Source organism: Aptenodytes forsteri, unplaced genomic scaffold (genome assembly GCF_000699145.1).
Source record: "Aptenodytes forsteri isolate BGI_AS27 unplaced genomic scaffold, ASM69914v1 Scaffold369, whole genome shotgun sequence".
In the NCBI taxonomy this organism is placed as follows: domain Eukaryota; kingdom Metazoa; phylum Chordata; class Aves; order Sphenisciformes; family Spheniscidae; genus Aptenodytes; species Aptenodytes forsteri.
Window position 1 is genome coordinate 1,806,717 of NW_008794965.1, and position 13,996 is coordinate 1,820,712.

Sequence of the window (13,996 nt, forward strand, 5' to 3'; positions counted from 1 at the left end):
GTCCCGCCGGGGAGCGGGAGCGTTGGAGGTTCGCTTCACGTCCCGAGAGCTGGCCTCCTTCGGCCTCCCCTGCGGTAGCCCTGGGTAACCCTATGGAGAGGGGCCTGCGGAATGCCATAGTCTTCAATGCGTCCAAAGGGGAGACCTTCACTCTCGCCAGCAGCTACAAATCCTTGCGCAAAAGGCTTCGCGGTAACTGGAAGATACAGAGGTGAGGGGCAGCTTTCTGTGTAACCCCTGGCAGCTTTTTTTGGAGCGCTGGCGTGGGAGAGAAGCCGCGTATCTGTGGTCTGAGGGTCCTTTGCAGGCGGGACCGGAGGCACGCTTGGGTTTCTTGCAGCTAGCGGAGAAGAGGCTTCTCTCAGCCTGCCCAGGCTGTGTGGATCCACCTCACCTCCGAGGGAGGGCTTGGCCGCTCCTGGGTGAAGAGGCTAGGATGCCTCAGCCTCGCCACTGTGCGAGGGTAGGGGTTGGGGCACCTGCAGTCCGGAGGGAGATCCCGAAACGTGTGTGTGGGCCGCACTGAATACCCGCATAGTCTTTGGGAACGTGAACCGTAAGCTAAAACGCCTTTTTTTGCGTTGATTGCGCCCTGTGGCATTAGCTGTAATTTCACAGTTGGATGCTGCGCGTAGTTGTCTTTGGAGCTTTCAGCTGTTTTATCTGTGGAAGAGAGAGAGAGTGCAAGTTACGAGCACGAAACTTCTGCTACAGGTTTTTGAGTCTGTCTTGATTTAGAGTTTGGGATAAAAAGAAATCAGCCCTTGTACGAATGATATTGCCCATCTGTCCACTACAAAATGTGTCCAGAGCAAAAAGAAAAAATAAGAGGAAGCTCATCAGGTGCAAAGTTTAATAGGAGCTATGATGGTTTATACCAGTTCTGGATCTGCCACAGTACCTTGTTAGAGGGGCTTTACTATTTAATGGGTTGAAATTTGTAAGGATTATTTTCACCTGAATTGTCAACTTTAAACCCAGATAAAAGGATGTGAAGTGACTGAAATGATTTGCTTTGTGTTTATTTGCTAGTTCATTAAAAAAAAAAAAAAAGGTAAGTTGTGGTTCAGGACTGTATCCAAGCGTATCATGTCTCTTTATTAATCTATTCATAGCTTAAAAGATGACATCACATCTGAGAAACTGTTTGGGGTAAAATTGTGGATCACAGCAGGGCCACGAGAAAAGTTCAGTGCTGCTGAGGTAAGAAGTCAATAATTGTTTGCAAATCAGTTATGTTTCAAGATTTGCTTAGTAAGTTGTGGTTCAGGACTGTATCCAAGCGTATCATGTCTCTTTATTAATCTATTCATAGCTTAAAAGATGACATCACATCTGAGAAACTGTTTGGGGTAAAATTGTGGATCACAGCAGGGCCACGAGAAAAGTTCAGTGCTGCTGAGGTAAGAAGTCAATAATTGTTTGCAAATCAGTTATGTTTCAAGATTTGCTTAATGCGAAATAGAAAAGAACAACACAGAAGAATTTGCAATAGTACTGCTTTATGGGAATTTTCACAAATTGAAATTTGAATGCTTTTCTGATAGGATCAAGTTCATTGCAAGTAGTCGGAATCATTTACTTTCCCTCATCTCGGTATAACTTCTGCAGTCTTGTGTGTAGCTTCTTTCACATGTATTTTTTCTGGATCTTTGCTGTCTTCTAGTTTTTGGTTCTGAAGAAATTCCTGGAGGATGGTGGAGCCATCCTGGTGATGCTAAGAGAAGGCGGAGAGTCCCGATATGGCACAAATATTAACTTTTTGTTAGAAGAATATGGGATCATTTTCAATAATGGTAATGGGGCTCACTGATACCTTTTATTCTTCCCTTTTCAGCAAAATCTAAAGAGCAGGCTCAGCCTTTGTTGGTATTAGCCAAGCAGATCCCTCTCACAAAGTACCTTTTGGTCTAAGAGATGTTTTTTCTTGAAAGCTACGTGTACACGGCAGTGTAACACTGGAGTACACCAAGGGCTTTCCACGGACACAGTATCTTGATAACAACTTGGCCATCTCCATTCCTTTGCTGTAGTTGTCAATTTTAATGGTATTTACTAACAAATATCAATTGTTTCACTTCAAACATTTTTTCCGTGCGTTTTAATGGATTGAATCACTTCATGCTCACCCTGAATAAACAGTGGCACTTTTCTTTAGCAGACCAATAAAATGCCATTCATTAAGTTTTGTACTGCCAATGTGAAAAAACCCAACTGCGTCTCAGTGTACGTAAAATATTTTTAGGGGTTTTGGTGGCATTTTTAGACTGTGCCTTTTTTTGCATCAACAGTATTAGATTCATCATGCTTTTGGAAGATGTATAAAAAAAGAATTTGAACTTGTAAAACTTGATACATATCCTTTTAACTGGATCATCCTTTTGCCTCTTCTGCTTTGCAGAAGACGTGGAGATGTACTTATTTTTATTTGAACTTGCAAATATATTCTTGTTCTAAATCTGTATGTCCAAAAAGAAACAGTAGAGAAGGCTGATCTGAATTCTTTTGGGAGCCACATGCCAGCTTTGTGGTGTTAGAAGCAAACACCCAGGGAATCCAAGAGCTAAACTCATTTTTCATTGCTGTATCTAGCATACTGATCAGCTGAGATGTAAATTTCTTTTATTTTTTTTTCTTTCTTCAAGATGCTGTAGTACGAAATGTATATTACAAGTACCACCACCCAAAAGAAGCACTAATCTCTGATGGAGTTTTGAATAGGTAAATATTTGGGGTATATAAAACTTTACCGTAAACTCTTATAATCCATATTGTTTTCAGTAAGTTTTGCTTTTCAACATCTTGTAGGGGAATCAGTGAAGCTGCAAGAAAAACAGTTCTTGAGACATCCGATGAAGATGGAAGTGGACGTGACTCACAGTAGGTGTTTTCCTTTAGGAAGGTGATGTGAAAAGATTTAGAATAACTTGGAATTAGCAGGTTTGTAATCTAGCAGGAGTATGTTGTGCTTGTGTTGAGGTTTTCTAATGCATTTCTTATGTCAGCTTCTTGCTCCTCAAGGTTATATCTGGAAAGGAGAATCTGTTTCGTAGTGCTTGATAACCAATGAAGGAGCAGGAGTGATAGGTTTTGAAGGGAACTATTACTCTTCTGACCAGATCTTTTTTGTCCCTTGTCTGTGGATTTGAATTTGATTAAACAATGTAAATATGAATAACCTCTAGATAGTGAGTGGTCTGGCTGCAGGCATGAGCAACCCTACATCTTTTTAAAGAGTCTTAATCCAGGGTAAGATAGACATTTATTGCAGTTTTTAGCTTTCCATCCCTCTGTGCTGCAGAGGAGTGAAAAGGCATTGAGAAGACGACAGCTTTTCCGTAAAGAACTATAAATGTTTGTATTCTTCCTTGCAGCTAGCTTTTAGACTAATAAATGACCCTGTGGTTGATTACAAGGAAAAATGTAAGTGTAAAAACGTTTCATGTAGTTTCCTTCCAGAATATATATTTGTCTGGGAGTTAAATACCCCTACCCTTCTCTCGGATACAGGAGTGTGCAAACAGAAATCAAGAGTGTTCTTTTGTTATTTAAAGGCAAATTGTCAGCCTGGAAAAACCTGTAGAAAGAGACTAAAATGTCATTATAGTGATCTGAACGTTCGAATGCATGCCTCTTGGCATTCCACCGCCAGTGGACAATTACAGTTTGCAGTTTAGGCAGACAGACTGAGTTTTATAAATATGTCCAGCCTACCTGATACATGCAGATACTTACAGAGTTTCTGTATTTTCCTGCAGAGCGCTCACTTTCGTGTATCCATTTGGTGCCACACTGAATGTGATGAAACCAGCAGTGGCTGTTCTATCAACAGGATCTGTCTGCTTCCCGCTCAACAGGCCTGTTCTTGCTTTCTATCAGCATGAGGTATGATTCTGCATGTAACAAACCATGCATTCTCCCCCTACCCCACACAGAAATTGTGAATGTATTTTCTGGGAGTGCTTACAAACCCACTTCTATTTTTGATGCACCTGCAAACTCCAGATGAGCCTGGTGACTGCTGCTTCCTTTTACAGAAAACTTCTTTGCATGGGGTTCAGAGGAGAATTAATTTGATGGTCAGCAAAGATTATGTATTTGTTTGGTTGACAGATGGATATTTTTAGTTCTTCTTTAAAGTTTCATTGTTTGGGTTTTTTTCCAGTGTTTTAGTGATCATTTAGTAAGTAAGATTATCATTAGCTTCATAAATATGCCATACTGAGTTAAGGAAGAGCATTGTCACCTTGGAACCAGTAGATTTTTATGTTATCTTACCCATCCAGCCCTGTTAATTTATTAAAAAAAAATAATTCAGAAATCTATTAGTAGATGATGGGTACAAAGAAAGAATTAATATTGTTAGTGAATGTAGACTTGTTAATACTTTTTTTACTATGTAGGTGAGCTTCTAACACTACTGTGGTTTTTTGGTATCTTCGGTAGGAAGGTGATTTTTTTCCTGAGGATGCCCAACTTCATCCCCCCATGTTGCGGCTGAAATAAACCCCATAAATCAAAGACAATACAGCAGCATGAAGTGAACTTACAAGTACACTTACTGCTCGCATTTTATCTGCAGCTGTCAGAGTAAGATATAATAAAATCCCTCCACCCACACAATATTTGCACATAGATCCAATGGACCCATAGACTCATGCCTAATTTTGCACCCATGATAATACTGCAATTGTTTGCATTAATGAGAGAGTTGTCTTTTTGCCACATAAGTCATCTAAGTTATGTAAAGCCTTAACTCTACTGGGATTACAGCCTTGCTGGCTGGTGTTCTTGTTTCAAGACTGTGCCTGTTTATGTGCGGTCTCACGTGCTTCACCTAAGCGGTGTGGAGAGGAGTGTTTTCTTCTGAGAATTATTACAACTAAATTATGCTGTAAGTGAAATCCATACTATTTGGTTGCACCTCCGTGAAGCGTTTTGCATGGGTTCATCACAGAAGCGTAACAGGTTTGTGCAGTGGAAACTGTTACACATCGTACTGATAGTTCTTCCCTTGATATAACACCATGACATGATGTCAAATACATGGCATCATTTTTCCTATCTAGCTCAAGGGAGTTATAGACACAAGGGTAGAAGATGAAGCTAAAGACAGAGGTTGTCTCTCAAGCAGAGCAGAGAAACTTGGTAGAAGGAAAACAAGATCTCTTGGAGTGAAAAAGAGATACGGTAAAGAATAGCCACAGAAAGTGAAGGAATGGAAAGTAAGAGCAGAGGATGCTACCTAGTTATGCTATTGTGGGTAAAGCATGTAGAATTCAGGTTAAAACCGTGCAAAACATGGAGTATGAAACATCAGGAATTTGTTAAACAAACTGGAGCTTTGTTTGATGTATCTTCAAATTCATTACAGCAGTCTTCATGGTTATATTATGCTATGAGTTTCACAGTTGGTGCAGGGAGCGTTACAGTGGGTTTTGTTCTGTTGAAAACTCACTATTTCTTAGGTGAATTTCTTATGTCCTTGTGGAAGGATTAAGGGGTAATCTGGATAGAGAAGAATTCCAAAGATGTTTCATGAATGCATTTTCCTGCGTGTTTAATTTAGCTAAATTAAAATACAATGAACTGCAGGTTTTGCATTTTATCTTACAAATAATAAAATTACCAAACTCTTCCCTGATTACCTGCCATGCATATGTGCAATATTGACATGCATGCATGTCACTGGCCTCTAGGTTTACATTCTGAACACTGAGGAATGGGTTGCCGGAAGTTAATAATGCATTCATTTAACTTAATTCTTTTTTACTTGATTGAAAAAGAGTGTTCTTTTTCTGCAAAAACAGCCTAAGTGCAGCTTTTGTTGATGATATTCTCTGTATTTTTTTTTGACTGCCAGCCAGTTGTCTGTCTACTCTTATGAAATGCAGATCAGTACTTTTAATAAATTTATGAGCCTTGAGAGCATATAGTCTTATAACAATGCTGCACTCTTGTGAGCTTGCCAAGTTTGAAACTGCTTTTGCCACTCCTTATTCCAAAATTTCCTGTTTCTTTAAATCACTTTGTAATTAGACAACATTAACAATTGCTTCTAAAACTGCAATTTGGATGTTTTGCTATATTGTATTCTTTGTTGTTAGAATCAAGGTGGAAAGATGGCAGCATTGGGATCTTCCCACATGTTCAGTGATCAATATTTAGATAAAGAAGAAAATGGTAAGATCATGGTAAGTTTATTGGGGTTTTTTGTTTGTTTTTTTAAAAAAACACCTTAGTGGATCTTCACAGCACTTACAAAGCAACCCAAGCTCACTAGCTTCATCTTAGAGCAATGAAATGGAGTATGGAGATTTCTAACCCAATACTAACATCTGAGGAATTTCTTAGAGCACAAGTAACAGGAAGGATGTTTTAAAGATATAGTTTATTATTTATGTTATAGGACTCTGAAAAGCTTTTCCTACTTCTGTTCACCACTTTATTGTTATTAATATTTAAATATTCAGTAGAAGGTTTTTTTTGTTTACTACTTTTTCTTAGCTTCTTTAGCGCTTGATTATGGCTGCTGATTAATAACAAACCGTTGCATATATAGCTCCTGATACCTGGAGATTGTAATGCGCTTTCCAAAGTGCGGTGTGTAACATGTTATGTGTAAGAAGGGGAGTTTCCTGCTGACGTGTGCCTGAAAGTATGCACCTCATACAAAGTATGCTCATTGCCATGACTCATTGCTTCCATATGTAACTACAAATAAAGTCTGTATTTTCTCCCTAGATATTCTTTGATTTACTACCCATATTTTTCTTCTTTTTCATGGTATGTTATTTAATAGATTTATTATGAATGTTTAAGCATAATGTAAGATTACTTGGACCCTCCAGAAATTAATTAAGTTTTGCCCTTCTCCAGGATGTGCTTTTCCAGTGGCTCACAACATCAGATATCCATTTAAACCAGATGGATATGGAGGACCCTGAGGTAAGAGAGATCCATCACAAGGAAGTAAGTGATAGTGTGATCCAGCAGCACCAGTTTTGGCAAATGATGTATTTAGCACAAAATGGTTAACAGCTAGATGGATGCTGTTGTTGTTGCAGACCCTTTATTCAGGGTCTAAGATTGAATAGACAGATGGATTAAGCATAAAGAATAATGGTATTGTATCTCTGTCAGATGTAGATTGCTATTCATTATCAGATTTCATCTCTTTCCAGTTTGCCTATGTTTATGAGATCATTTGCTGCTGCAGCATAATAAGTTTGCACTTCACTCTGAGCCCTCAGACAAGAGGAACATGCATGAAGTGAAGGCAGATTTTCTATATACGAGTAGGGATCGACCTGTGTATCAATTTTAGCTGCTTTTTTCACTGATGTATGCAAATGCTATTTTTATTTGGAAATACCATACATGATAAAATTGTATACTCTGTGTGCATAAAAAGAACAACAGTCTTCCACCAGTAAGCTGTCTCTTTTAATTTTAAAGAATTAACAGAAATTCAGATACAACGTCCAGGTGGCAAGTAGTTTTACAGCTAAGAGAATAGAGTTTGCACAGTCTACCAATCTAGTAAGCTGCACTGCAAATGGTCATACCTGGTAAAGAGTGAAATAATTATTTCTAGATGAGATTTTAGGTGAGAGATAAACTAGAAAGAGACTATGTCAATGGGCTGGTCTTTTTAATTCATAGGTGTGTGTCTGTGTGTGTGTGTGTGTGTGTGTGTGTGTGTGTTCAGATTTCAGACTATACCGTGCTCCCAGATACAGCTGCGCTGTCTGAGCAACTGCGAGTCTGTCTGCAAGAAGGAGATGAGAACCCAAGAGACTTCACAAAGCTGTTTGATACATCCCTTTATCAGCTGGATACAACTGCCCTCCCTTCAGTTATCAAGTCAGCAGCTGTGATTTTTTTTTAAATTTTTCCGTTGTGTATTCTGCATTTTCTGTTTGTGCTTAACTGTGTCTGCTTAAGAGCAGAAGGGACTGAGCTGTAGGCAGCATTCTGAATATGCATATACCAGAAGATGGATTTGTACAGTGTGACAGTGATATTTTCTCTTGCTTCTTGTCTTAGCTGTAGTTTCTGACATTGTTTGTTCCTTTTTTCTGACTACTGCTGATTCAGTGAGCTGATATTTTTAGTAGAGCTATCTACAGTGATGTTGGGTACTTTCTGGAGTGATAACTGGTTGTTTTTCCACTTTTGAATTACTTGGCATTTACTGAAGCTGCATTGCATTCATCTTCACATTTCCCAATAATTGTCTTGAGATTTATCTGCTGCTCAGTTTTACCAGTTTTGTATTGCTAGCAGCTTTGTCCCTCTTAACTCATCTGTTACCCAGATCATGCATGAACACGTTGAATAGTAGCAGGCTTAACACAGATTCCATGAAACTCCACTCTGTTGTGGACACTCTTTCTTCTTACTCTGTATTTCTTGTATTTTTGCTAGATGTGAATTCATAGTGGGATCTCCCTTCTCATCCCATAACAAATAACTTTTTAAAATAGCACTTGGTTATGGACTTCCTGAAAAACCTTTTTGAAATCCCAAGTCTGCTCTTTTTGAACTGGATCACTTTTTCCTCATGCACGTTCATCCCTTTAACAGTTGCTTGAAGAATTGAGGTGTGACTTCCTTCTTTTTTATCGTCTTATATACCCACCTATCATTAACTTCTTCTCTGTCATGATTTTAACTAATTTGCTTGCTGTAGAAGTCAATTATTACTGACATGTAGTTCTCTGGGGTCCTTCTAAAATTAAGACATCCCATTTTTTTAGGGCTATGACTGTGCATAATGTTGACCCTGGTGTCTTCATAAAAATTCATCCCTATAGCCTTTATTGCATGCAAGTGGAAATGGCTGTTGCATCATTTCTTCTCTCATATTTTGTCTTCTTCTGTGCTGCAGAGCTTATGAACAGCTGAATGTGAAGCACGAACCCCTCCAACTCATTCAGCCTCAATTTGAGACTCCACTACCTGTCCTCCAGCCAGCTGTGAGTAATCTCCATGCTGATACAGCACGTGCGGAATCCTTCTGTTTCATGTAAAACCTCTGTGTGTCATCTCCATAGTTCTTTCAAAAAAAAAAAAAAGAGAAATGCTGTTGTAATAATTAATCACTTGGGAGTTGGATACATTGCAGGGACTATCTTTTAGGAAAGAGCACTTATTTATGCTTCTAATTTTTATCAACAGAGCTTGAAAATGTAGCATCTGGTACCATAGCAGAATGCCTTGTGTATATAAGCCTTCAGCCGAGTAGCTGCTCCCAGTCCTGTGAGCTGCTGGGCTTCAGCCTTCGCTGTGAAAACAGAATGTGGTATTTCAGAAAGCAGTGGTGGTGTAAGTAATATACTGGCTGCTGCCAGGGGAGGAGCCAGTCTGTCCCACTCTTTTTCCATCTCCCGTATCCTTTGGCGAAGTAGAAAGTGGAGCGTTGGTCTTTTACAGCAAGGGCTGGCCAGACTTTCACCAGCAGAGATTTGGGCTGGCAGCAACAACACGAGCTACGGCACTGTCAAACTTATTTTGAAAAGCAGTATCTTTGAGTATCTTTGAGTTTTGCCATCATGGCTCCATCCTTCTTTACCTTGGCCACTGAGGAAACATTACTGGGATCCTTAGAGCTGCAGGGGTGCAGCTGAAAGTAGTGTCTCATGCGCTGCTCTTTAAAAACACAAGTCCAACTTGTGGCATAAGTGGTGACTGCATGAAAAAGAAAATACTCTTACCAGAATTGGTGTGAATATGTTTCCAAGGTGAGCTGTTACGGCGAGCTTAGTACCTCAGCTATCTCAGCTATCACCTGGATCTCATGGAGCAAAACTAAAAACAAACTGCAAATGCAGTATGTCTAGTTGCGATGCGAGGTGTAATTCTGGCATACTTGTGACTAAGCTCTTTTGGAATATTCAGTTACTGTTACAAAATATAAATAGAATGTTAAAAAAGGTGTACCTTTGTACTGTGGGCTTTGGCGTTGCTTTTGACTTTATAAAAGGTTTCTTCAAGTCCAATCTAAGTCCAGAACTGTTGTCTTAGAGATCTGTAAAGTGTAAGAAAAATATTTGGCAATAAACCATGCTAATTCTTCTCTTAAAGGTTTTTCCACCTGCTTTCAGAGAATTGCCTCCTCCTCCTCTGGAGCTGTTTGACTTGGATGACACTTTTTCCTCTGAGAAAGCTCGTCTTGCAGAGATTACAAACAAATGTAAGCGGAGCAGACTGATTGTTTACACATTTATATACAAAATCCAAGTTTTTGGAGGAAAATTGTTGTTGTATTTAATTTTAAAACATGCTCCTCATTTACGAAAATCCATTGCTCTCATCCTGGGCTATAAGAAATTAGAAGGCCTTGGAAATTGATAACCTGACTTCATGTACCATGACATTTTATTTTGTTTCTGCCTGCTGTTTCCTATATCATGCATAAGTTGCTTTGCGCACTCTTGCTGATTTACTTCACATCTTTTTACGCTTTGAAGTTAAAATGTTAAGGTTATTCTAAACACACCTTAAATCTAAAAATGATGAGAAAGTACTAGCTGCAAGAATACATCATGGCTAGTCCACTGGACTTAGTTATAGGACTTAACCTCCCAGAATGCCAACAACAAGTGGAGATTTGTAGTACATTTTTGCCCAGCTGATACAGATATGTGTGATATTCAACTGCCTTCTTCCCTGGGATGCTTGTTTAGGTACTGATGATGACCTGGAGTTTTACGTACGAAAATGTGGCGATATCCTAGGAGTAACAACTAAACTCCCCAAGGAGAAGCAAGATGCCAAACATATCCTGGAGCACATCTTCTTCCAAGTGGTTGAGTTTAAGAAACTGAATCAGGTATTTTTAATAACAATTACAAGTGAATAGTTGGAAGTGTCAGCACTGAGGCTGACATATCTTCGTAGCAGCTACACTTGTCACAGGCAAGAGGTACAGTGATGTGTTAAGACATTCGTTGTGTAATAAATTAGACCAGTGAAGTGTGATCCAGAATACTTATGACTGTTAATCTGTATAGAATGTGTAGTGCTCAATTATTAAGTCTCTCATTTATTTTAATTGGGGGATTAATACATGCAAGTGTAGTTTCGGTAATTTCAGCTAACCACAGTTCATTAATGGTGCATTGTGTAACAGCGGTGTGCCCTCGTGAATGTTTGCAGTGCTTGCTGATGCTACGACGTAGATGTGAAACTCGCATTGTTACTCACAAGCAGTACTGTGTTGAAATAATTCTTTATAGTAAATTTGATGCTTCAGAGCCTGTTTGGAACATATTGGCAGACCAGCTGTTTCTACTAACAAGTATTCCCTGTTTGTCAAATAGTCAGTTAAGAGCAAAATCTGACATTTCTACCCTATTGTTAAAATTTTTTTTCTTTTTCTTTTTTCCTCCGTTCTCCTTTTCCGTTACCTAAGGAACATGATACTGACACAAGTGAAGCTGGATTGCAGAATGGTAACTGAGACGTGGCTTTCCCCACTTTGAGATAGACCTTTTAGTAAAAACGTACTTTTCCATTTTTTTCAACCTCTGTGTTCAGTATATTGATTGGGACCATCTCAGTAGTTCACTGAATGTTTGGATCATTTATGTGTGGTAGTTTGGATAATTAATGCCTTTTGAGGAAGTGCTTGTATTTTGCAGGCACTTTCCAAATAATTTCCTATTTTTCTACTTCTTTATTGAAACTGTAATTTTGTAATATATGGAAAAAATCTTACACTAAGAAAATGTGGTTTTGATCCTTCTTTCTGGCTCCAGTATTTATTGTCATGTAGTAAGGCTTACTGTGGGTTCTCCTGGTGTACGTGTAGTCCTTAACTGCACTGTGGGAAAGATTGTTATTCTGGTTTGTGAACTGTGGAAAAGAAAATACAGCCATAAATGCAGGAGCTGCTGAACACAGCTAGGCTGTCACCCCGAGGCAGTCTCCTTTTGTCTCTCTGCCAAAGTGAACCAAGGAGAGGTGGTTTTGTTACTGCAGAAGGAAAACATTTCTTCCAAGGGAGGGGAAGAGTCGAAATTAAGCAATAATGACATTGTTGCAGATCGCTGCTTTGTATAAGACTGGGAATGCATAATTTTGAAAAGAAGGGACAGCATTTGGATGAAGAAGACTTTAAGATTTAATGCATCATTGTTAAGAAAATGTGATACTGTGCAGAAACTCAGGAATATTTTTACTTACAGTTATTTGATATCTAGCCTATTCGCAGAGATAGTGAGCTAGATAATGCACAAGAACGGAAATTCGAGTGAAATTCATTGACCATGAAGTGTTGAAGCTCAATGCACAGCAAAAATGGAGCCAAGGATATGAGTGGTGAGAAGAAAAGATTTGTCAACATCATTAACACTGCGTGTCTGTGTTGCAAGGACTTTTTTTTTATATCAACACTGAGATTGCACTTTGACATCCAAAAAATTTTGTATTTCATCTGACACCCAAACTGTGAAACTTAAATTCTTCCCCCACTCAAGCCTTCTATGCGGCCTTTGTGACACCCGTGCCTTATCTTCCTCTGCCATGTTTTTTTAACGTCAAAGCTGCTTTTTCCAAAAGATCTGTTCATCTTTTATCCCACAAAAAGTCATTTCATTTTACATTGCTTCATGCTTCGGATGCCAACTTGGCGCAGGTTTTTCTAGAGGAGGTGCCCCAAAGCACCTGCTAAGTTACTGACCGGTTGAGATGCGCTAGTACGATGTTAGCAGAAGTGGTTGTATCTCTTCTTACGCTGCCGACATGCCTTTTTCATGGCAGCATGTTTAAAATTTTACATTTCTTCCTCTTTTGTTTATTTTTTCTTTAAGGGCATGGTTGTGTTTGTCACACAGAGTACTTTGTCCATTCCAGTTACAGATTTACACAATAAGCTTAATCTTTCCTCGGCGGTACCAATACCAATCAGTCAACCGGCACAGACCGCAGTTGAACCAAACAACTGTGTGATCCTCTTCCTAATTATAGATCTGGTTTGTACTGTTCCGTGGTGTTTATACTTCAAACTGTAAATACTTTCTCTTTCGGGCCCTTTTTCTGAGTTGTTTTGTCACCTGTTCTGATGTTGTAACATGGTTTAGAAAAAAGTCATCTGAGCAGCCGGAGAATACAAGCAGCTCCCTGTTTACTGTTTGCCTGTAGTGCCGCCCTGACAGCTGAAGTAAAAGAACGGATTTTTTTCACTGAATGGATGTTTTTTTGGCCAGAAGCTCTAGTGTGAAATACATGTCGAGGCAATAGCTTGCATCTCTCTTTCAAAGCTGTCCCTTTGGCCCTCTGGAAGTATTCAAACTGTTATTTTGTAAACAGAAGTGCTTACTTTGGTCATGGGAATATGATACACATAGAGTTTATGGCTGATGGACAGATTTTTGAAGGAGTGCAAGTGGGTGAGGACTTTCAAGAAGTGAGGCTAGGCCACGGGAAGGTTAGGCACGCAGCTAGCCACGGAGTTTATCTGGTAATGAAACTATTGCTGTAATTCACAGAAAAGTTGGCTCCAAGCAACTGTTGCTGCTGTCCCTTTTTTGTCTCTGTCCTCTCATGCAACACAACTTCTCATCCCTTAATCTATCCCTAAAAGAAGAGGGTGGAGCGCATGTTGGTTCTTCAGCAAACTGTAAATATCCTGGAAAGTGATTTTAATGAGTAATTCTCCACGTCTTTGTGTCCGCTGTAAGCAGTGAGGGGAGAGGAAAAAGAGGAAGGAGAGCAAGTGGTTGTGTAAGGTGGGAAGCTCGAACAGGAGAGCAAGAAAATCTGTAACGGGTGGGGTGTGATTGGGGTGGGCTCGTTTCGTTCCCTCGGACCAGGCTGTGGAAGTTACAGGGTGAACTGTCCTTGCGGCTCTCTGCGCCAGCAAGGGCTCGCGGTGCTGGATTCCTCCAGCTGGGACGACGATTAAAGTCCCGCATAAAACTAATCGCGGGAGGGTGACACCGGCCCGCGGGCGCTCCCGGGAAGCCGCTTTCTTCCCCGCTGCCTCTGA

The 13,996-nt window shown here is 39.7% G+C and overlaps 1 protein-coding gene across 2 annotated transcripts; it reads left to right on the forward strand.

Moving 5' to 3' along the window:
• Window positions 1-6: 6 nt before the first annotated feature.
• Window positions 7-11,735, forward strand: IFT52 (intraflagellar transport 52). 2 transcript variants are annotated; one of them, XM_009275535.2, is made up of 13 exons: window positions 7-211; window positions 1,116-1,203; window positions 1,667-1,796; window positions 2,646-2,721; window positions 2,809-2,880; window positions 3,759-3,885; window positions 6,108-6,194; window positions 6,880-6,948; window positions 7,712-7,866; window positions 8,894-8,981; window positions 10,090-10,198; window positions 10,692-10,837; window positions 11,420-11,735. In XM_009275535.2, exons 1-13 carry the CDS (start codon window positions 93-95, stop codon window positions 11,465-11,467), a joined length of 1,314 nt encoding a protein of 437 aa, XP_009273810.1. In that variant the 5' UTR covers window positions 7-92; the 3' UTR covers window positions 11,468-11,735. The 2 variants fall into 2 exon arrangements, with proteins under 2 accessions (XP_009273810.1, XP_019326621.1); XM_019471076.1 differs by lacking the exons at window positions 7-211; window positions 1,116-1,203 and adding an exon at window positions 1,324-1,403.
• Window positions 11,736-13,996: the final 2,261 nt, after the last annotated feature.